The sequence below is a fragment of the Nicotiana tomentosiformis genome, chromosome 1 (genome assembly GCF_000390325.3).
Source record: "Nicotiana tomentosiformis chromosome 1, ASM39032v3, whole genome shotgun sequence".
Lineage (NCBI taxonomy): Eukaryota > Viridiplantae > Streptophyta > Magnoliopsida > Solanales > Solanaceae > Nicotiana > Nicotiana tomentosiformis.
Window position 1 is genome coordinate 71,692,113 of NC_090812.1, and position 20,060 is coordinate 71,712,172.

At 37.3% G+C, this 20,060-nt stretch overlaps 2 protein-coding genes across 6 annotated transcripts; one reads left to right on the forward strand and one right to left on the reverse strand.

Annotated features, from left to right (window-relative positions):
• The first annotated feature begins 696 nt into the window (after nucleotides 1-696).
• Nucleotides 697-16,971, forward strand: LOC104106007 (autophagy-related protein 2). Of its 5 annotated transcripts, none has more exons than XM_009614457.4 (15): nucleotides 697-1,093; nucleotides 2,963-4,029; nucleotides 4,981-5,129; nucleotides 5,621-5,796; nucleotides 5,902-9,126; nucleotides 9,219-9,331; nucleotides 12,251-12,455; nucleotides 12,766-12,879; nucleotides 13,968-14,075; nucleotides 14,167-14,299; nucleotides 14,839-15,041; nucleotides 15,350-15,546; nucleotides 15,976-16,126; nucleotides 16,305-16,362; nucleotides 16,699-16,971. In XM_009614457.4, the coding sequence occupies exons 1-13, from the start codon at nucleotides 890-892 to the stop codon at nucleotides 16,046-16,048; spliced, it is 5,967 nt and encodes a 1,988-aa protein (XP_009612752.1). In that variant the 5' UTR covers nucleotides 697-889; the 3' UTR covers nucleotides 16,049-16,126; nucleotides 16,305-16,362; nucleotides 16,699-16,971. The 5 variants fall into 5 exon arrangements, with proteins under 5 accessions (XP_009612752.1, XP_009612753.1, XP_018629597.1 ...); XM_009614458.4 differs by having other exon boundaries at nucleotides 15,976-16,048; XM_009614459.4 differs by having other exon boundaries at nucleotides 698-1,093; nucleotides 2,978-4,029.
• A 1,035-nt stretch (nucleotides 16,972-18,006) lies between these two features.
• Nucleotides 18,007-19,041, reverse strand: LOC104106006 (uncharacterized). Its single transcript, XM_009614456.4, has 2 exons — nucleotides 18,557-19,041; nucleotides 18,007-18,264 (listed from the first exon to the last, which is right to left on the reverse strand). Exons 1-2 carry the CDS (start codon nucleotides 18,945-18,947, stop codon nucleotides 18,254-18,256), a joined length of 402 nt encoding a protein of 133 aa, XP_009612751.1. The 5' UTR covers nucleotides 18,948-19,041; the 3' UTR covers nucleotides 18,007-18,253.
• Between the last annotated feature and the right edge of the window lie 1,019 nt (nucleotides 19,042-20,060).

Sequence of the window (20,060 nt, forward strand, 5' to 3'; positions counted from 1 at the left end):
ATTTTTTTGATAACATAGGAGGTAGGAGAAGGGAAAGCGGGGAAAAGGATTACAAGGTGGGGAATCGAATTCTCACCGAAATAAAATAAAATTTTAATTTAAGAGTATAGTTCATATCTAAATATCAATTGGGGATGGAGGCAACGTGCATGAAGCTCCGACAGAAAAAGAAGATTACAAACAAATTATTCTATGACTATATAATTTTTTCCTTTTATTTTAGAAAATTTGTTATTAGGTTCATTGTATTAAAATGACAATTAAAATTTCGTTAAAAAAATGACTAATGTACCTTAACAAGACATTTCACAAGTTTGATGATTAATACTATTTTTTAAGCTTTACTAGTACTGATTAAAAAGAATAACTCAGTTAATGTGAATCACGAGATAAGGGCGAGCTTGAGACATTAACAAAGATTGATTTTAAAACATTTTCCAACGAGGGACCGACTTAACTCGTCACAGTTTTCCAAATTATATACTATGAATAGAATAAAGCAATTATTTGCCTACTTGCGTGAGGAATGAACTTTACACAAATCTTCAAGGCAAAGGTCAAGGTACCTAATCATAATCAGTAGGTACAAGCACCCTTTAGCATGTCCTAATAATCGCAGATACTCGTTAGAGTTGGATTAGGATTATATTATTTTGCGTTAACAAGAAAACAACAAAATAACCCAAATTAAAATATTTGAAGGGCAGAATCACACGAAATTATAGCCTAAACACGACTCTCCAAGTCATCCTTCATATCCCTTTCTTTTGACTGCTCTTTTTAATTCTCTAAACCCCAAATTTGATCCCAATTCGATTCTTAGACTTGGATGGAGTCAGATTATGCTAAATTGGAAACCCTAAGAATTTTCTGGCTCTGAAGTGTAAAAATGTTTCCGTGGAATTTCGCGAGGTCTGCGGAGACTTTGTTCTCGCGATGGGCGATCAAGAGGGTTTGTAAGTTCCTTTTGAAGAAGAAATTGGGGAAATTCATACTAGGCGATATCGATCTCAATCAGCTTGATGTTCAGCTCAGTGCTGGTACTATTCAGCTCTCTGATCTAGCTCTCAATGTTGATTATCTCAATCAAAAGGTACGCGCTTGTTTTTTTTTTTTTTTTTTTTGTTGCAAATTCCAGAGGATGTGAATTTGAATTTGACTAGAAGTGGTGCAATTTTAATGATTTTCTTTTATTTTGATCTCTATTTATAGGATAAAGTTTAATTCTTTCTGTAGTTTTGTGAGTTATGTTCATTAAGTTGTAGGTTCATATAATCCTTTTAACTTTGGAGCTAGGTAGTTAGTTTATCTAGTTGCTATCGGGATTTTAATCTGGAAGGCTGGGAATTCTGGTGTGGTAATGCTTTTTAGAAGTGGAATTTATTTTCCTCATTGTTGGATGAGCTACGTTTGAACTTTAACTTCCATGGCCAACTATGCTAAATCCCGAGTTAGTTGTGATCAGCTATATGAATTCTCTAGGTCTATTTCACTCTATTCAAGTCCATTTTATTCCGAACTAAATAATTTGCTTTTAAGGCAAATCAAGTTAATCAATAGTTAAAGCTTCTCTAATCTACAGTTATTCTACAAGGATATACAAGTTTTTATCAGGGGAAAAAAAAAGAGAAAGGAGAAGACTCCTCACTGACACCAAACTTAATGTAAGTGTAACAACAAGAAGTAGCCCTTAACCCAAACTAGTTGTTTTAGCCTATATGGATTCTTTTGGACATTTATCCACCAAAAAAAAAGTTGGAAGAAAAATGTTTTTTTTTTTTTTTTTTTTAATAAATAAATTGGCTAAACACACTCGTATATAAGAAGTATCAAAAAGTGGAAAACCTTACAAAAATATTATGTTTCTATGAACGACACAATCTTTATACAAATAGGAACCTCGTGGATGCATCGATAAAAAGAATAAGAGATAAGAGGCTATTCCTCAAGTGTACAGAATCCTCTATTCCATCAAAGAGCACACTCCTATTTCTCTCTCTCCATATGGTCCACATAAGTGTTAGAGGAGCAACATCCCATCCTCTACATCTTCTCTTCCGTCTTCTAAAGATCCCGCTAAACATTGCTTCTTTAACAATGCTTGGCATCACCCCTGGAGTCCAAACCAAAATAAAAAGAGGAGGAAAATTAACAGGGCAGACAAAATACTTTATTTCCGCTGTCTGTTTTTGCTTCAATGTTTATGTGGTGTCACTTAACCTTTCAAAAAATATATATATTTATGCGCTGCCACTAAAATTCTTCTAATGGTTACTCCTGCCCGGCGAGCCTTGTTGAAGTCTAGGTAATTGGATTCGAAATCATCCCTGGAACTCAATATCTTTGTCTTGCATTCTGGAAAGGCAGGGTAATAGTTTCGATCTCCACACTTTAGGTCCACATTTTCCTTTTAACTTTAGCTTTTTCCTCTTTCGAGGGTTATCACATTTTGGTTGGTGAATTATTTGAGAATAGAAGTGTGTTTTAATTGAAAAATTAAGTTATGGTATCCTTTAGGGTAGAAAGCCAGATTCTTTGGCTGCCAGAGAAGGTTTCAAGCTTTTTAGGTGTTTCTTACATGAAAGTTACTCGCTAGCCTCTTTCAGCAGAGCTAGCTGATTTTAAGGTACTTCATAGGAGATCATGACCTGCATATATGTTAGAGCTGATCAATTTGGAATTCCTGCTTTTCACCTGTTTTCTAGGGATTGTATTGCATGTTGGGCTTATTCTCCCTGAAACCTCTTTTTTGCGGGGGGTTTGGGGGTGGTGGTGGTGGTGGTGGATATTTAGTTAGAGAACCAACTACATGTATCACTCCCTTTATCTTACTAGTCAGGTACCAAAGCATCAATTATATTCAACCATGGTATTTTTGAATTTCCTTTCTGCCTATCTACAACCCATTGCATCTTCTTCTTCATTATCCAAAGAGATGCTTGATTTTAGCTGATTATGACAGTGTTGCATCTTTCAGTTTGGTTCCACAGCAGCCGTGTATGTGCAAGAAGGGTCAATTGGCTCTCTGCTTGTGACAATGCCTTGGAAAGGGGATGGTTGTCGGATAGAAGTGGATGAACTTGAGCTTGTGCTTGCTCCTGACGCAAACTTTTCTCGAAGTACACTCGGAAATTGTCTTTCAACCAAAGCTTCGGTTAACCAAAATTTGGGAAACCGTAATGATGATAATGTAGACGAGGGTGGTGCTAAAACAACTGCTTTTGATGTTCATGAAGGAGTCAAGACCATTGCTAAGATGGTTAAGTGGTTGCTCACTAGCTTTCATGTAGAAGTTAGAAAATTGATCATAGCATTTGATCCTTGTTTAGGTGAGGAGAAAAGGACAGGGCTTTGCCAAACTTTAGTATTAAGAGTAACTGAAGTGGAATGTGGTACATGTATCTCGGAAGGGGCTTCTTTGGATAGTGAAGCAGTGGATGATAACTTTCTGGGGTTGACTCAAATGACAAATTTTATCAAATTTAGTGGAGCAGTTCTTGAATTCCTTCAAATTGATGAGATTGTTGATAAGAAACCGAATCCATGCGCTTCAGGAACAATTACAGGTGAGTGGTCAAGCCGTTCACCAAATGTCACAACCCCAATAATAACTGGGGAAAGAGGCGGACTTGCTGGGAACCTAAAATTGACTATACCTTGGAGAAATGGGTCCCTAGATATTTGCAAAGTGGAGGCAGATGCTTCTATTGATCCTCTGGTAATCAAACTTCAACCGAGTAGCATCAGATGCTTAATATATTTGTGGGGAATTTTAAAAGATATGGGGCAGAAGAAGGATACAGAGTTTTCCCCCTGTGATTCAGTAGGGACTTGTGATTCAACAAGGGCAGATACTTCTATGCTCAGTATGGACGAGGTGCTTCCAGCTTCTAAAGCATTTTCTGCTGAACGTGCATTCGACAGTGAACCAGTGAGGGAAGCCTTGCTGTCCGAGTCGTGTCTTATATCGGATTGGGTGAGTAGAAGCCGAAAAATCAACAATGAAGAGGAACCAGATTTTGGGGAAAGGTTGATACCCTTTTGCATTTTACTGATCATGCAGTAGCACCTTTAAATTATGATAATTCTAGAGGGAGTTCATGAGTGTTTATATGTGTTTTAATCTTTTACAAAGAAATGCAAACTCTTTGACATGCTGCTAAGTTTCATTTTTTTTGTTGACAAATTAATCATTTTATTAATGCATTATATAAAAACACCTGTATAAAAGAAGTGTAGCAAAAAGGTAGAAAACCTTAAAAAAATATGGTTATCAATGGACGACATTCAATCTTCAATACAACAGAATAAATTTTCAGTTAAGTTTTCAATCTTCAATACAACAGTATCTGTTAAGTTTCAGTTGCATTTGTAACAACACGTGTCTTGGGGGAAACAGAATAAATTTTCTGCCTTTTGTTGCTTCAACCCTTTGCAATGTCTTGTAGGAGTTGTATCTACCCTTATAATGTCGTTTTTTCTAGGTATTTGGCCTTGAATAGTTTAGTCTTTCAAAAATTTGAAGTCTTTCCAGCTTTACCACTATAGTAGTTGTTGAAGACATAATTAAGTAATTAAAAGTGTGATCTCTCTAGCGGATTGAACTTTTAGATGAGATGGTCACACAATTCAATCAGAGGGCCTGGGGCACGTGCTTGGCCCAAGAAAAAGAGTCAGATCCATACGTAAGGAAGCATCTTGACGACATAGTTCAGTAATAAAAGTGTGCTCTCTCCAATAGCTCAAGCTCTTAGATGTGATGGTCACACAATTCAATACTAGCTCTTTACAATGATCATTATGATTTTAAATTGCATGTGGAAGTTTTACGTATTGCTTTTGCGTCGACACTGAATTTTCAACTTCCTATACTGATAGCATGACATAAAATTGTTAATGGAAGCAGGATCTACTTGCGCTGATAAATCCTTATGTTCTTATGGTTGTATCTGCTTATGTTCTTATGGTTGTATCTTGCAGTGTGCACCAGTTTTTTGAATGTTTTGATGATCTAAGAAACTCGCAGTCAGCTTTAGGAAGCAGTGGGATGTGGAATTGGACTTGTTCTGTTTTTAGTGCAATAACAGCTGCCTCTAACCTTGCTTCTGGGTCATTGCTTATTCCTTCTGGTATGTTCTTTGGCCCCACATGCACAAACACACACCACATATATTATCCTAGTTTCTTCCTGGCAGAAAACGTGCTGATCTGCCTTGTGATTAGTTATTTCTGTTGCAAAAATGATTCATATAAACCATTGGCAGTTAGAACAGAGTATTCTAGACATAGCAAAAGTAAGTGCACACAAGGCTAATCCATGCTTAGTGAAGAAAATATACAGACTTGAGTACAGGGAGGAGCTCAAAAGCAAATTCTTTTTTATCTTTTAAGATGATTAAACTGAGCTGATACTCGATTTAGTTTGTATTTCCCATTTATTTTTAATCTTTTCTGTTTCCCTGATTGGGTGGATTATACAGCTCAATATATATTATTTAAAAGTATGAAGATTGAGATTGTTCAGTCGCTTTAGTGGGGGACTTCAGTAATGACGTCTTAGCATTTTAGGTCAGCCCTTTTGTCAAAGAACTGATTTAATTTCTTTTGACATTCACTGCAGATCAGCAGCATCTTGAAACCAATCTTAGGGCAACGGTTGCTAAAGTATCTCTTCTTTTCTCTTTTATCGATGAGGAAGAGAGACATTGCTGCAGCGTGGATGCTGATAAAGGGAATGCTGGTTTTTGTGTTCATTATTTAAGTGCAAATTTTCAAGATTTGCTTCTACTGTTGCAGGTAATGTTCCATTTCTTTGTTGTTGGTTTTACTTCATAATATTTAAAATTCTTTGAATTTAGAACAACTCCTTTATTAACTTTAAAACCCATTAAGGCTTAATAGGTACGGCGTCAGGAAATGAATTTTGAAGCAACAGTTCAGCATATGCAACTTACTGATCACTTCTCAAGAAAGGATGATACAGTTGATTTCAAATTGCGTACCTATAATGACATTAAAGTAATTCAAGATGCAGTTCAAACTGCCCTTCCACCTCTTGATTGGTCCACCAAGAATATTGATCTGGATAATCAGAATGCATCTGCTGCTCCTAATCCATTAGGTATGAATTTTACAGATGGGTTCACTCATCCAAGGAACGAAATAAGTATGTTTGCTGACAACGTAGTGCAGGTAGAATTGCTTAAGACTTTTGGTGCTTGCCTCTGCCAAGCCACAAAAAGTTCTTCAGGAAACTCATTTGTTGGGCCAACATCTTTTTCATTGAAGTTGCCACCATTTATTTTCTGGGTAAACTTTGATTTGTTAAGTGAGACCTCAGAACTTTTCAAGAAAATTATGGATCGTATTGAAATGACTGGCACTCTGGCCCGTGAGCATAGGCATATGGATTCATCCAAAGGGATTGGAAGGACTAGGCCTTGCTCTGGCACTAGAAGAATTTCAGAACGGGAAAGTTTCAGGGGCACTGTATCTCTTCCAACTGCCAGGATTATATTGTCTTTCCCCTGTGGATATGATGATGGTTTTAAGAGCTATTACTCTTGGCAACAGTTTATTTCTCTTGATGTATCTTCACCATCAATTCCTGGGGAGAAAGCAAGTCATGCAACTAAAAAGAGTGCTGCTACTAGTTCTAAGAGTCGGAATTCTGTGGCTACATTGTGCTCTTTGTACTTGAATTTTAGAAAGCTTGATGTCAACTTAATTACTTCATTGTCCGGAGAGAATGCCGAAATTACCTCTAGAAGTGCTCCAAAGTATAGACTTTTAGCACAGAAAATAATGACCACATCAGATGGAAGGGGGCCTTCTGTTGTTACCTTTTCATGGCTGGACAGTGCCAGGACTGGTCCTTGGATAATGAAGAGAGCCAAGCAGCTTGCTTGTTCAGACAATGCACGGTGCTTAGAGAAGTTCAGAAGAAAAGGATATGAATTTTCCTCTGTAACCGCTGTTAAGGGTTCGGAGGACTTCAACGGTAATGTTCGACAAGAAATGATTATAAGCTCTGGGTTCTGCATTCATGCACATTTATCTCCTGTTACAATTGCTCTAAGCAAATCAGAATTTGTGAAGTTAAATGATCTTCTGAGTCAAGTGATTGATAGGTTATCGGGACTGGACCTTGTTCCTGTTGATACTGAAGAAGTGAGTTCTGGCTCTCAATCATCAGTTCTTGTTGAATGTGATTCTGTAACCATATCAATTAATGAGGAAGTCGTGGAGAAGAATAATAAGGGTTCGCTTCAGAATGAAATGACTGGTTCTTGGCATAGCTTTAGACTGGAACTTCTGAATTTTGGTCTATTATCTGTTTTAGATATTGGAGGAACAAATGGTGCTAGCTTCCTCTGGGTGACGCATGGTGAGGGAAACTTGTGGGGTTCAATTACAGGAGTTCCAGGTGAAGAGTTTCTCCTCATCTCCATCAGTGACTCTTCCAGCAGCCGTGGTGATGGAGAAGGTTCAAATGTATTATCTGCTAAGTTGTCGGGTTCAGATATTATCCACTTCCACGATCCACGGAGCAGTACCATGTCCATCACCATCAGATGTGGCACTATTGTTGCAGTTGGGGGCCGCTTGGATTGGTTTGACACAATTTTCTCCCTTTTCGCTGCACCCTTTCCTGAAACTAAACAAGAATGTGATAGTAATGTGCAGAAAGAGGATTGTGAAACTAGTGTCCCTTTTGAATCTTCTTTTATCCTTAGCTTGATAGACATTGCCTTAAGCTATGAGCCATACCTAAACAAATTGATGATCCAGGGATGCGCTGATTCTCAATCAAGTTCTCCCTATTGCGAGGAAGCAATAGATGAGCAGTATGTAGCATGCCTGTTGGCTGCATCTTCCTTGAGGCTTTCCAGTACAACTGTTGCTGATTCTGTTATCAGCAGTTACAAAATTACTGTACAGGATCTGGGTCTGCTTCTTTCTGCTATGCGTGCACCCAACTATGCTGGCAGTGTCTACAGTGTAGAGCATCTTCGCAAGATTGGGTATGTTAAAGTTGCTCAACAGGCAGATGTTGAAGCTCTTTTGAGAATCAGTTCTGACAACGGGGGTCTTTGGGAAATTGATTGTTCGGAATCACAGATTGTTCTGAACACTTGCCATGATACAGCTAGTGGATTGACACGTTTAGCTGCTCAATTGCAACAGCTGTTTGCACCCGACTTGGAAGAATCCGTGATTCACTTGCAGACAAGATGGAATAATGTTCAACAGGCACGTGAGGGCAAAGAATTCTGCACTTTTGACGTGGATTCTGTATCATCAACTTCTAATATGCAGGCTATGACTGGAGATGTAAGTAGTGAAGGTGGTAATATCAACTTGATGGATGAAATATGCGAAGACGCATTTCAACTGGACCACGGGGAGGATGGCCAAGCTGATTATCGTGAATCACCCATCGATCTGTCACCGAATAATAGCTTCATTGGCGAGACGTTTTACTACAGTAATGAAGACTTTCCAAGGTTCTTGAATAGTTCGCCTCTCACTGGCTCAGTTCCTGTAGTTGGACAAGAAACTAGTGAGACTTCATTATCACCTGAACAGCTACCTCAGTTAATTGAAGAATATTTCCTGTCTGACCTATGTCCTTTGTCTGAACTAACATTCACAGACCATTCGTCGAAGGATAATCTTAGATATACACCTAGTCCCATGAGGAGTGGTGATGATTTAAGGGGAAATACTGGATGGTATGGTGACAACTCTTTAAGAATTTTAGATAATCATGTTTCAGAAGTCAACAGAAAAGCTGGTTCACTGGAGTTGACCGAATCTGAGGCTTCTTGCATTCTCAGTGAACCTGATGAAAACAAAAATGTTAAGGGTCGCATAGTTCTTAATAACATGAATATCATCTGGAGATTGTATGCAGGATCTGACTGGCAAAATGTTCAGAATAATGCACAGCAATCAACAGGAACTTGTGGGCGGGATACAACTGTTTGTTTAGAACTGACACTCTCTGGAATGCGATTTCAGTATGACATCTTTCCTGATGGTGGAACTCGGGTATCTAGACAATCCATAACAGTTCATGATTTCTGTGTTAAAGACAACAGTAATGCTGCCCCTTGGAAACTGGTATAGAAAGTTTCTTCACGTATTTGGAGTTGCAAATAGTTTACCATCAATTATGCTGGATTTAAAATTCTTTCTTCTGTTTGACGATCAAGGTGCTGGGGTACTATCAATCAAAAGGCTGTCTAAGGAAGTCTTCTTCCAAAGCATTTAAGCTGGATCTTGAAGCTGTAAGACCTGATCCTGCTATCCCTCTTGAGGAGTACCGGTATATTAACTATTTCCCTTTAACTTTTTCTCAATTTTGCACCGGTTTCTCTTTTCCGGGGAAACTTTGTCGTCTCCATAATTTGCTCGATTTATTTCAAGAGAGCATGTCTTTGTAATACCTTTTATATGCATGCATAGTTTCATTTGGATGCGCTCAGAAGTCAAGTGCCTGAATAGTTGGTTATAAAAATGGTAACTAGAAAGTAGTTCGAAATTATGTGCTTTAGAATTGGAAGGAGAAAAGACAAACAAAGTCTACGCCATAGAGAAACATAAGACTTCAGGCATGATGACATTTACTCGTTTATTTCCACCCAGCAGTTAGAAAAGAAGTTTATGACTAGTCTTTTACTATTACAAATCCGTTTGACTTGGTTCTTTTTTGTTTAGTATACTTGCGCAGAAGTTCACATATCTTTTCTGTCCTTCTATCAATCCCTTTATGTATCATTATATAGAGATGCTCATTACTTACTGTATTTGTCCATTTTGTGCTTAATCTGCTGTTTATCTGTCTGTTAAAGGGATACACAAATGCAGATTATTTGTCCTTAGAGGTGGAAAAATTGGTGACTATATGGTGAGTATAAATGGGTTTGGGTGGTGGAAGGCTACTAGACCTGTTGAGGGTTTGGTAAAGCTTTCAAACTATCTATAACCTGTTATGAAATCAAGACCATGGAACCAAGACTTAATTGCAAATAACAAAAATAGAACTATTTGAGCTATATATATTTTTGTGGAACTCCTATGTGTTTGTAGGTTAATGGCCAGCGTAAAAATGATGATGATATATGTTAGTAACCCCCCCCCCCACCCCCGCACGCAGCGCACACACTACCCATTCGGCTTCTGCCAAAGTTAGGAAGATAAAACACTAGAAAGAGTTGGTGCAATTATGAAATTTCCTTTGGTTAATCTAAAAAAAGAGGGAAAAAGGACTCTTAAAAGAGAGAATGACGAAGTCGAGCAAAATTAATATTACCACTCTTGTTAGGATACCCTGTATTACAAACGAATGTCAACATGACTTGATATTACAAAATGATTATGACAATAATTTTAAGAATTTGTTATTGTTGTATACCACGATTATAACATGCGAACAATTCTAAAATCCTTTCTTACTTATTTTTTTTCGGCAACGTTTGTGTCCGAGTCAATCTAGCTCTTACTTCGACCATTTACCTATTATCTCCCATTATAGTAGGTACCAGCACCAACACCAGGTAACTCTTGCCACAAAGGCTTGGACGGGGAAAGAAATTACCTAGTGTTTCTTTGTCACTGTTGGTACTTTAACCTTGGTATACCATGGTTTTTATTCCACTTAATTGACTACTAGATCACACTCTTAAGTCTTAGGTCTTTTGTTACTTATCATTTTTTAAATAAAAATAGCGTGCAATCCAGCTTGCGCGCACTAGGTTTTCGTCGTAAGCCTAATTGCTTATTTCCAATTACGTGAATCAACAATTCAAATTGCACTCAAAGGTAGGGCATTTTCCTCGAATATTCCACCGGATACTTGTGATTATCATCAAGCATGCATCCATGGCCCACACCCACCTTCTACCACCATTCATCAACTTCATATCCTAAGAAACACCGGAAATTTATTTGGGAAATAGTTCCATTTGAGAAAACATTTCCTATGGAAGTTTTTGTGGGGAAATTCATTTTATGTTTCCACGGAATATACTGTGTGTCATACCAAATGGGACCATAACCTCGTTTAGTCTTTTTTCCATGTTTGCATTTGAGCAGGAACATATTTAGTTCTCTAAAATAGTAAAATGCTAAAACAAATTAATTACTTAAATCAGAAATTTAAAGGAAAAACAATATTTATAACCTTCTTTTGGTGGGAAGGGGCAATTCACAATAAACTTTGGCCATTATATGTCCCCCATTTTCTATTAAACATTGAATTCACAAATGGAAAAAATCGATTGATTTTGTTAACACTATTAAACCATCAAAAGGATTGAGCTTATTTGGATAGGTTTTTGCTTCTTTTGGAATCTGTAAATAGTTACCAAGCACAACCTTTGTGCTGGGCTTCTTTTTTTATAATACATAACTGTTACCTTTGTCAAAAAAGGATTGAGCTTATTTGGGCACTCAATTGAGACCTCATTTAGAAATCTGTCCATATTCATACCTAACGATTTTCCACAAAGATGTATAACTTTTACCCAGCCGAGGGTCTAATGGAAACGGCCTCTCTACCCTTCTAGGGTAGGGGTAAGGCTGCGTACGTCTTACCCTCCCAAGACCCCACTTGTGGGAACTCACTGGGTTTAATGTTGTTGTTGTATGTTTAACTTTTACCAATCTTTTCATCCTTTTTTGAAGGATTGTGGCACAAAATATGGGTACATAAAAAATTTACTCAATCGATTTAGAGTCAAGTTTTCAGATACTTTATCTAAGATGCTCTATCCATCTAGGGGGGAAAAGTAGAGATGTCTTATACGTCATCCATAATATGTGGAAGTATCGAAATACTTTGACTGTCTTTCAGTTTGAGCTTATTATATGTTGGAACAAGTTGACGCCCTTTTTAAGTCCCATGGCTGTCTCATCATTCATATGTATGTTCAGAAAAAAATTGGGCTATTGAATGCACATCATTAATTGTTCACACTGAATCCAGCCTACAAAAGTTTTGTGCTAGAAATTTTAGATAAAGGCACTTATGGTCTCTTTCGTGCAATAACTGTGGCAAACTGTACTGTGTTGTTTCCTTCCATCACGATTTTATCATTTCACATGCGGATTTCTCTTGCTTGCTCACGCGTATAGCTTTAGCATTTGTTGCTTTTCAACACAAAGCTCCTCATAGAATTTTCAACAAAGAATTCATCCCAAACCTGTAATGAAGTGATTGTACTTATGATGCTTTCATTTTCAGGTTACGCATCGCTCTCCTCCCAATGCGTTTACATCTTCATCAAAACCAGTTAGATTTTCTCATCAGCTTCTTTGGAGGAACAAAGTCAGCTGTTACACCATCCGAAAGTACTTCACAGAGTCTCAGTAAGTCGGACATAGTAGCAAAGAGAACCAAAGTTGGGGGTGATGCAGTCATCGAAGAAGCATTGCTTCCTTATTTTCAGGTGAGAAATTGGAGGTTCCTTTTGCCAAATTTAACATATAGCTGCCTCCTTTCAAGTAAACTTTAAAAGCTTGCAGTTGGATAGGTTTATTTATCTTTGTGAAAAGGTAAGGTAAAAGAAAAAAAGAAAAAGAAAAACTGTTTCGTCTTGCCTAAAAATGCTTGCGACTGTTGCCTGCAATTTGAATCCTTTCATCTGTGGATATACCAGATCTAGTCTGAGAGTGGTGTTGCTGGTTGCTTGATCAGTTTGCTACTGTTATGTGCATTTCGTGATAGCTGAAGCTGATTTTACTGGATTTTGGTTGCAGAAATTTGATATCTGGCCGGTTCATCTTCGGGTTGACTATAGCCCTTGCCATGTTGATTTAGCAGCGTTAAGGGGTGGCAAGTATGTTGAACTTGTTAACCTTGTACCTTGGAAGGTATTTCACTTCCTTCTCCCTCATGATTTTCCTTTATAGATTTAATTTGGTAATATTACTCTAGTGTGGTTTTAGATAGCTGGTTAGAGTTTTCATTCTCTTCTTATTCTTTTGTTGTGTAATGCATATTCAGATTATTCAGATGGAGTTGAATTAGTTTATGAGGTGTCATAAGGCTGCATTAATTTTCACGATAAATGGTAAACTCTAGCTGATCTGACTTTGATAAAATATTAAAATGACATCTGATTGCCAGGTATTTAGTGTTAAAATTCATCACCTTTTCTTGAAATCTCATTTACCTAAAATGAAAGTCGGGAAGAACATTAGACATGCTTCAGAGTTGTTTTTCCCTGGTGTAGTCAATAGTATCTGTCTCCTAATGATGTGGTACTCTCTAAGGACCCTTCAGATGCATGCAAACTTGGTAAAGTTAGATTTTTCCTGGTTTCTTACGTCCTTTTGTTTGATAATCATTCAAGTTCCTGTCTTTCTATTGGAGATACCAGCAATCACTCTTGGTATCGTGGTTTTTTAGAACGGCTGTACCTTTTTCACCATGATAAATTCAATTGTTCTGTTGAGAGCTATTAGAGAAAATGTTAATATTACGTTGACAGTAGGCAAGAAAAGTTCCTCTATTTCATTTTTCTTTCAGTAGATATTTTGTAATTGTAGAGAACCATATGTACCACTTAGATGACCTCAAATTTTGTTCTTGGGGCAACAACATTCATTTATTGGCTTGAACGCTTGCTTTGAGAGAGAACTCTCTTTCTCTCTCTCTCTCTCTAGATTGAAACATTGGAAGTAGAAACTATAAGGTAAGGTTATGAAGTTTCAACTCATAAAAGGCAAGTTTTATAGGAATATTATAAAGAAAGAGGATCAAGTACACCAAATAATTGTCCAGGGTCATATAATTCAGGACCTTAAGGTGCTTGGCTTGGCCTCCTTGACTTGGCATTAGTTCAATGAATATGTACGGACATAGCCAGTGGTATATTTTTGTACTTGACGTACATGAGGTGAAATATTTTTACGTACAAGTTTATAATATTGTGTGTCCCAATACCTTCCTGATGCAGGGGGTTGACCTGCATCTCAAGCATGTTCAAGCTCTAGGTGTCTATGGCTGGAGTGGAGTATGTGAAATAATAATAGGAGAATGGTTGGAAGATATTTCCCAAAATCAGGTTTGCTATATTTGTTAGAGTAGTGATAATTTGAGGCTTGCATGTGAAAGTTTGAAGTGGGTTCTGATCCTAATTCTTGTGTTTCCCTTAGATTCATAAACTATTGAAAGGCCTTCCTCCTATTCGATCACTGGTAGCTGTTGGTTCCAGTGCAGCAAAGTTGGTATCTCTACCAGTGAAGAGTTACAAGAAGGACCAAAAATTGTTGAAAGGAATGCAAAGAGGTAACATTAAAGAAATCTATCTCTTACATCTCTGGAGGATACATGTAGTGGAAGAAATAGAAGTCCTTACACTGTTTAATGAGTCTTGAACTGATTAGGTTCTTCCTGAATGTGGAGTGTTTGTTTATAGGAACTCAAGTTCTGCACTTTTTGCACTGATAAAATATTTGCTTTATTGCACTGTTATATTGTTATTATGGGTTTACTCATACAAGGAGCTGAAACTATAGCATGTAACAACAGAATATGTGTATATGTTGTGTTGGTGTGTGAGTGTGTCTGGTTTGTGTGTGTATATACTTGTCTTGTTTAGTATTTGGTGACAAATAGTAGTACATCTTCAGTGATTTCTGTTATCTGTTAAACGAGAGGGATTGATACTTTGGACTCTTTTTTTGCTCAAATCATTGGACAACTCTGCCACAGGACACAAATGCTTTTTTTTCCTCAGGGGACATTAAAAGCCATGTAATTATCTCTATCCTGTGTGCCAAGAGAGATACTTCTTATAGATCTCAAAATGGCTTCAATGTTTGCAGGTACAATAGCATTCCTTAGAAGTATTTCACTTGAAGCAATTGGGCTTGGAGTGCATTTGGCTGCTGGTGCTCATGAAATCCTTCTGCAAGCTGAATATATTCTTACAAGTGTTCCACCACCAGTACCATGGCCTGTGCAAAGTGGAGGAAACACTGGCGTGAGATTTAATCAACCTAGAGATGCCCGACAAGGGATCCAACAGGTGATAATCCCTTTTTTGAGACATTCTTTCATTTTACTTTTTGGCTGGTTAGTCGAAGGTTTTGAATTTTAGTCCCAAATTGCATCTATTCAAACTATTTTGGAAGGCCAAATACATAGGTAGAGACCCAAAGTTGGCATAAACGGTCAGATAGATACCTTAACTCTCCTTGTGTCTGGATAAACATTTCTCGTTGTCACAAGTGTGCGTCGTGCATAACCGGGTCCAGCAGACCTCACTCGTGAGTTACAATCATGGCTGGCATATGAAAGTATAACTGAGGTACTGATCCCTGATAATCTTGGCAGGCTTATGAAAGTATGAGTGATGGCTTCAGTAAGTCTGCTTCTGCTTTAATACGCGCTCCCATGAAACGATATCAGCGTGGTGCTGGAATGGGGTCTGCTTTAGCAACTGCTGTCCAAGCAGCTCCAGCGGCAGCCATTGCCCCTGCTTCTGCCACAGCACGAGCTGTTCATTGTGCTCTTCTAGGTGTAAGGAACAGGTTGGCACCCCCCCCCCTTGTATCAATTTATGTTTTAGGACAACTGCCTTTTATTTTTTAGCCAGGTAGAATTACAAAACTATCATATAGTATTAGCATTTTTTCTTCTCTTTTTAGTATTTTACTTTAATTTTTATGTGGTTGTGTTTTGGCTCAATAAGAATTTGACTAAGTGAAGATTTTTGCTTCCATAAGAAGTATTGCTTATAAGATTCTTGCCTAGGTTTAAAGTCTAAGGTAGAAGTTCTAATAGTCATTTTGATTTTCTTGATCAATTTGTAAATAGTCATTGTAATTTGCTTCTATTTTTAGTGATGACCGGTTATTGATTATTGAATATTATTACTCCATTTTGAGATTTTATCTTGATCCCAACGTTTGAAGATGAGTTCTTCAATATGTGGAGTTTTAACTCATAGTACCATGCAGCCTCAATCCGGAGCGTAAGAAAGAGTCTTTGGAGAAATATTTGGGGACTTCTCCACCTCAGCAGTATATGTAGGTGGGTATGCAGCTTCAGTCTTAGTTGTCTTTGGAGATATATTTTGGGACTTCTCCACCTCAGCAGTACATGTAGTGGGTATGCAGCTTCACTCTTTAGTTGTATCTATTAGTGCATTTCCAGCATGGGTTACATTTTCTATTTATACAACTAATCTTTCGGAGTAACCAGTATAACAAATGGAGACATAGGAAACTTTTACTTCCTGAATGAAATGGGTTAGAAGCAGTAACAAATTTTATTCTTGTTTGCATAGGGAGGTTTCTTCATCAGGAGCTCCAACAAAATTGCAAGTCAGCTTTAGTTTTGTATAGGTGAGTTTGGAGGTTATTAATATGTTGCAACATGGGGCTGGTAAAAGTGAAACTTCGAAGTCAACTTAGTTCCTTCTTCTGAGCAAAAACTATTTTACAACCCCCCCCCCCCAAAAAAAAAAAAAAAAAAAAAAAGTTATCTCCGGCTTCTCCTTAGTTATTCAGCTGATTTTTCATTTGTCAATAGCTCACCTTTCTCCCCTCTTTCATCTCTTTAATACTGATATCATGTTTGAACGAGTAAACAGGAATTATATATTTTATATTTTTTTGATAGGTTTTTTTTACCACCCAGGTAGTTTTAATTGATTTGCTTTGCCTATTGCTTGATGGCAGGTGTACAGATTGTAGGACAATTGTTCAGATTATTTAATTTGAGGAGATAGGTAATCATGTAAATAATGTATATATATCAGAGTGGTGATCTTATTTTTTGCTCATACGGCCGAGCCATGCCGTCAGTTTCAGTTGTTCAACTATGTCGGCTGTCGTATGTGTAAATTGTAAATATATTGGTTCTCTTAGTTTTGCTGGCCGAATTGCCATCTCATCTGTACAACATTATTTGTTGTAATTATCCTGTGTATACATGTTTTAAAAAATTCTGTATATACATGTGTATCCTTTCTGCCCCCTTTATTTTCTTACCTCTCGTAATTGTGCCCTATATCTCCTGATGTATAACCAGAGTTCTTTTCAGAGGGAAAGAGTGCTTAGTCCGTATAATTTACTATCTTTTGGGCTTTTGGCAGTACGCTTTCTTGATATACTCTATCATCAAGGGCCTCGGACTGGTGTGATTTACTGGTAAAATTTTATGTTAATGTCAGGTCAGTGCAACTGTATAGCTAATGTTCTGCCTCCCTTTTCGTGGGGCATGATTCACATCTACTGGATGATAATACACTGTATGTACAACACTGTTTCTGGAGATTTTGAACACGTTACTCAACATTGTTTGCTTTCCGTTGTTAAGAATTTGAAGTTTTAAAATATGCTCCCTTTAGGACTAAGTATTTGTGATAAGCTTGAAAGTCGATTCCATACAGTGCAGTATTTAACTCCTTTTCTTCAGTGCTCATTTTATCCTACATAAAATCGAACCGGTGGTAATGCTTTGTGTAGTGTGGCTATAAATTGAGCAAAGGAAGCAGCCGCTAAATGGCGAGCACTTGTTCCTCAGTTTCATGTTTATCAGATATGCTAATCTTGCCTATTGGAGGTTGTGTTGCCCGTGATTTCGTTTTGTTTATTGTGGCTTTGATATTTCAATAAATTATTTGTTGAGCGTCAAATTCCTGTCCTAGCTATTATGCCCAGAAAAGGGAAAAAACTTTTGGATGAAGTCGCAGATAAAAATAATTATTTGGAGTACCTGAACGGTCGTATTCCAATTTCATTTTGAAGCAGAGCCTTTTCATGCGACTTTGGTGAAATGTGAGTTCAAAAGTGAGTGATTTTGTATCTGCTGATTGCATAAGCAATTTATAATCCTATTTGAGATAATACTATGAAATTTGTGAACAAAACAGTTGGGATACAAAAAAATCGGCACAAGCAGTTTAGAGTCATGTCTTCAGGCGGCATTTCTACAAAATATGGCAGAGCATTATTAGATTAGATTCTATCAAGAACAAATAGATATGATTACATCAAAAGTACTTAGAAGCAGAAAATATTTGTACAACATAAAAACAATCACGACGCTGCAGGTGTGTACATGGTCCAATTCTCTAAGGGGTGAATGAATGATCAAAAGATCACAAGTTTTCAGTCTCCTAATAGTCAAGAAAATCTCTAAAAACACCCCGAAACAAGAAAAAAAAGTTCCACCCTTGTTAGATCCAAGAATTCTACGACATCACCATTGTTCCCATCCCTCTTCAATCTATCAATTAGCTCCTGAAAGACGAGAAAAGAAAAATTAGGAGGCTGATACATGACATAAGGAAGTCTTACTATTTCCATTGGAATCTAAGTTAGATACACTGACTGTGCAAAAAAAATTATTAGTGTAGTTTAACTTTCAACAGTAGCTTAGTTACATCTTTAATGTGCATTTACCTTAGAAGTGATCTGATTGTATAAACTCAACAACGACTCAGTAAAATCCCACAAGTGGGGTCTCCATACCACTCTTTCCGTTGCAAATTTCTAAATTGAAGTCAATGCACTAGTTCAAATGGTGGATTACCTGTGATAATGTCATTGAAGAAATCAGGCATCTTTGTCTCTTTATCAGCTTTCTTTGGCTGAATTGGAGCTCTCTTAAAACCAAACCGTTCTTTCCAGCTCCCCTTTCCAATTGGTCGAAATATATCTTCATAATCATCATCAGCAGCAGCAAGGAGTTCATCTTTAAGTGTTGTAGACTTAGTGCTGTTTTCTCTCAAGGGCAACAATTTACCCTTGAAAAAAACTTCATCTGCTGGAATCATCTTGTAACCAGAGACAGAGAATTCGAAATCCGAAGACACAGGTGCTTCTTTGTAGCCATGTTTTTGCTGAGTATCAGCAAAATCATTTGAGAAGGAGATTCTTGGACCCATTGTTGTGCAAATTCCTTGCTGATTTAGGCATGCCATGGACCATTCAAAGGAAAAATAATGTCTCACTAATTTTCAATGTATTCTTTCTAATAAACTCTGAGAAGTCACATGCAGTTTTTCTAGTCTTTATATAGATGGTAGTTTGTTCTATCAGTTATCAACTTTTGACTACCAAATATCTTCAAAGGACAATGACCACATTAGTTTACATATATAAAATTAAATTGTCTATGACTCGCACCTATATAAGCTTGCTCACGTTGCCGTCACGATCCAAAATTCACTATAGGTCGTGATGGCGCTTAATGCCACCGTTGGGTCAGGCAAGCCAACGGTGATTTACCAATTTGTTTGCTCATTTTATTACTTTTGAAATCACAAATTTTAATAAGAAAAGGAGATTTACACTTCCAAGTCACGAGAACATACAAAATTTGTAATTTATAAAAGAAATAAAAGGCGATAATAAGGTACGAAACCCTAAGCATCAACTAGTATAACCCCAAAACCGGTGTCACAAGTGCATGAATATTTTCTAAGGAGTACAATAATAATACAAAATCTGTCCAGAATGTAAATAAGACAGGATAAAATAAATAGTACGATGAAGACTCGGTGGACTGCGATGCGTAGCCTGAATTGCAGCTCACATAAAGTCTCCTCAATAGATGCGCCTACGCACCAAGATGATCACCAAATGAACCTGTCAGATCCTGTACATTTAGTGTAGAAGTGCAACATGAGTACGTAAATCAACGCATACCCAGTAAGTATCTAGCCTAACTCCGGAGAAGTAGTGACAAGGGGTCGACATTGACACTTACTAGAGGTCCAATAAAATAATATAACAATTCATAAACAAGTATGAAGTGCACAACGATAGTGGGGTAAATCTGTAAATTTCATAATCTTCCAAATATTTCTTTTAAAGTATAAATTTCTCGATCTTGTATTCTACCTCAATAGATCAGGAAATGCCAAGTGTCAATATCAAATAAATAAAGAATACCATAAAAATGCCGGGCATCAGTGAAAGATTTATCTCGTGAATATTCGTACTACTAGCGATATAACGCACGATTCTGCTAGGTCGTTCGTCCCGATCCAGAATAATGTGTACACTGCCGAAGTTCGAGCGACATGAACCAT